Below are 3,357 nucleotides of genomic sequence, written 5' to 3' on the forward strand. Positions count from 1 at the left end.
GAGGCCTGAGTACTGCAAAAAAAAAAAAAAAAAAAATGCATGTTGAATCTAAATCTGAAAGGAAAGTGTCCCTTGCCCATTCTCTCACATGTGTCCACCTCATTCCAGGAGTCCCCAGTACTAAACATGGAGAGTGTTGAGCTCCTGGGCTCAATCTGCTCTCTTCCTCCTTCAGCCCAGCCCCCTGAAGTGCAAAGAATTCTGAGGCAGTAGGCAGTTATGATGTTCATAAATTCCATTTTGAATTTGCTAATTGCACAAAGAATTGTAAAATTTAAACTAAAACTAAGCATATCTTTCTATTGTTGGTAATAAAATGTGCTGAGTGTGACTGGAGAGTGGACTCCAATGCAAGTTAAACTGACAGGCAGCCCTAGAAGCTATGTTCTTCTCACATCCACCTAGCAGCACTATGCAGTGAAACGCTCAGTACCTGAATATGGAAGATGAGGGTAAAGGTTTGGCACTTATTATTTGCACAACCCAAGTCATTTTAGCACAGAACCTTAATTTCTACAGAAAAATAGATATGAACTACTCCACAGAGTTATTGTGAGGATCACATAGAATAATACATATGAATGCACTTTGTCAACTGCATACCTGGTATTGATTAAAATCACAACTAACAATAATAATTATTTTCATGGCTTTTCAGCCAGAACCGCCATCTTCCAGTGATTTGCCAAAATGACCAACACAAAGGGAAAGAGGAGGGGCACCCGCTACATGTTCTCTAGGTCTTTTAAAAAACATGGAGCTGTTCCTTTGGCCACATACATGCAAATCTACAAGAAAGGTGATATTGTAGATATCAAGGGAATGGGCACTGTTCAAAAAGGAATGCTCCACAAATGTTACCATGGCAAAACTGGGAGAGTCTACAATGTTACTCAGCATGCTGTTGGCATCATTGTAAACAAACAAGTTAAGGGCAAGATTCTTGCCAAGAGAATTAATGTGCGTATCGAGCATATTAAGCACTCTAAGAGCCGAGATAGCTTCCTGAAATGGGTGAAGGAAAATGATCAGAAAAAGAAGGAAGCCAAAGAGAAAGGTACTTGGGTTCCACTGAAGCGCCAGCCTGCACCACCCAGAGAAGCACACTTCGTGAGAACCAATGGAAAGGAGCCTGAACTGTTGGAGCCCATTCCCTATGAATTTATGGCATGATGGGTATAAAGAAAATAAAAGACCTGGACTGTAAAATAATAATATTAATAATAATAATTATTATTATTTTCATGAATCCTGTTAAGGTCATATAATTCCAATTTGTAGCTTTCTGTGTCCCCATTTTAAGCTGATTGCATGGCATTTCAAACATCACAGAGATGCTCTAAAGGCTTAACCTAGAATGCTATTGACTTCATCTTTCAACAATGAAGAGAATCTTCAGCATGGCCTAACTCAACAAACTGTCCAAAGGAATGATCTAATGGGTGCAAAGAGAGGCATGAAAATGAGATTCTATATTTCCCTGCCAGGGACATTCTCCAGATTTCCAGTAAAGTATGGAAAGTCACTGTGAAACAATTCCAAACATACTCATGTGGCTGGTTATTTTACAAAATCAATTAGACGGAAGGTGATAGTGGTAAGAGCACTAGATTTGGAGTTAGAAGACCTGAGTTCAGATCCTGAAATCACTAGGGTCACCAGTTTCAATAATAAAAACACAGAATACCAGTCAACAATAATATATTCTATATTTAAAGTTTTATTAAGAGGGTAAATCTCATGTTAAATGTTTTTTCCACAATTTAAAAAAAAGGAATTAGGGAATTCCCGGGCAGTCCAGTGGTTAGGACTCAGCACTTTCACTGCCAAGGGCCTGGATTCAATTCCTGGTCAGGGAACCAAGATCCCTGTGTGGCTCGGCCAAAAAAAAAAAGAAGGAATTAAAAAAACCCCACAGGACAAGAAATTAAATTTGAATTATTTCTAATTACCTATGCAAATGCACACTGAGATTAAAAAAGATATTGCAAGGGAAGGGACATATGTGTAGTAAAAATTATTTGAGTTTATCTGAAGTAAATATCTGAATTCCGTACCTCTTCCTTTATTTCCCTAATGACTTGGTTTTTCTTAATAGTTCCTATTTTGTAGAATTTGCTTATCAGGTTTTTTGCAGTTACAGTCTATGTTCCAATTACATTGTTACATAGCTTCTACAGTGGCCACATCCAAATTATTTCATTCTTTTCTGGACTGAACATACATTAATGTGAAAACATGCTCAAGATTATCATATGAGCGGGTATCCTGAACATGTACTGGAATAAAATCAACTCCAAGAACTGCTCTTCAAATTTGATTTGTTGAAGCACATAATATCATCTTTCATGGTATGAACTGCTTTTCCCTTTCTTCAGAATTACATTTCATCTCTTGATCAATGACTCTTTAAATTGTTATCCACCGACAAAAAAGAATATTGTCACCAATTCCAATTCCCCTCTTCTTCAACACTGTACATGATGATTTCACTTGTTTCCATGCTGGATAAGTATTTAGGACTATCCATGTAAAAGAATCAAATTCTTCAAGGGATGAAATCCATTGGAAAAGATAGCTATGGCAAGTGTCATAATTACTTTCCACTTCAAGTTGGAATTTTTTTTCCCATTCATAAGTAGTGTTATCCCTTTTAAGAACAGGTACTTAAAGGGAAACACTTTTCATCAATTCTTTCTTATTGAACATATTTTAAAAGTTCCTATAAACAATGGAGCACTTTAATAACACTGCTGCTCTTTTTTCAATTTGCATAATCTGACTGCCAAAGAAATATTGAAAACTGTGAACAAGAAATAAGGCTCCATTTAATGGAGTATCTAAAAAGTCAACAAGAATTTTGGGAACGTTTTCTTTAAAAAGTATTTTAATGCATCAAGTAAACTAAGGATTCTTTAACTGTGTTTGTGAAAGAGAAGTCAGTGGGCTTTTAAATGTGAGAGAATTGGATAATACTGAATGCCAACAAAATTACAAAAATCATTTAATCATCCAGTTTGAACAGGATAAATATTGAACTATGTTTTGTTTTTTTTAACATCTTTATTGGAGTATAATTGTTTTACAATGGCATGTTAGTTTGAACTACAGTTTTTAACTAATAAAAATGTATCGGGGGGCTTCCCTGGTGGCGCAGTGGTTGAGAGTCCACCTGCCAATGCAGGGGACACGGGTTCGTGCCCCGGTCCGGGAAGATCCCACATGCCTCGGAGCGGCTGGGCCCGTGAGCCATGGCCGCTGAGCCTGCGCTTCCGGAACCTATGCTCCACAACGGGAGAGGCCACAACAGTGAGAGGCCCGTGTACTGCAAAAAAAAAAAAAAAAAGTATCAGTATT

General features: G+C 37.4%; 1 protein-coding gene across 1 annotated transcript; it reads left to right on the forward strand.

The window, feature by feature from the left end:
* Positions 1-668: 668 nt before the first annotated feature.
* Positions 669-1,173, forward strand: LOC132493807 (large ribosomal subunit protein eL21-like). Its single transcript, XM_060104652.1, has one exon. The coding sequence runs from the start codon at positions 691-693 to the stop codon at positions 1,171-1,173; it is 483 nt and encodes a 160-aa protein (XP_059960635.1). The 5' UTR covers positions 669-690.
* Positions 1,174-3,357: the final 2,184 nt, after the last annotated feature.

Source organism: Mesoplodon densirostris, chromosome 7 (assembly GCF_025265405.1).
Source record: "Mesoplodon densirostris isolate mMesDen1 chromosome 7, mMesDen1 primary haplotype, whole genome shotgun sequence".
In the NCBI taxonomy this organism is placed as follows: domain Eukaryota; kingdom Metazoa; phylum Chordata; class Mammalia; order Artiodactyla; family Ziphiidae; genus Mesoplodon; species Mesoplodon densirostris.

Excerpts from the sequence above, each read along its gene's own strand:
- LOC132493807 (XM_060104652.1), top strand. The coding sequence starts at position 691 with ATGACCAACACAAAGGGAAAGAGGAGGGGCACCCGCTACATGTTCTCT.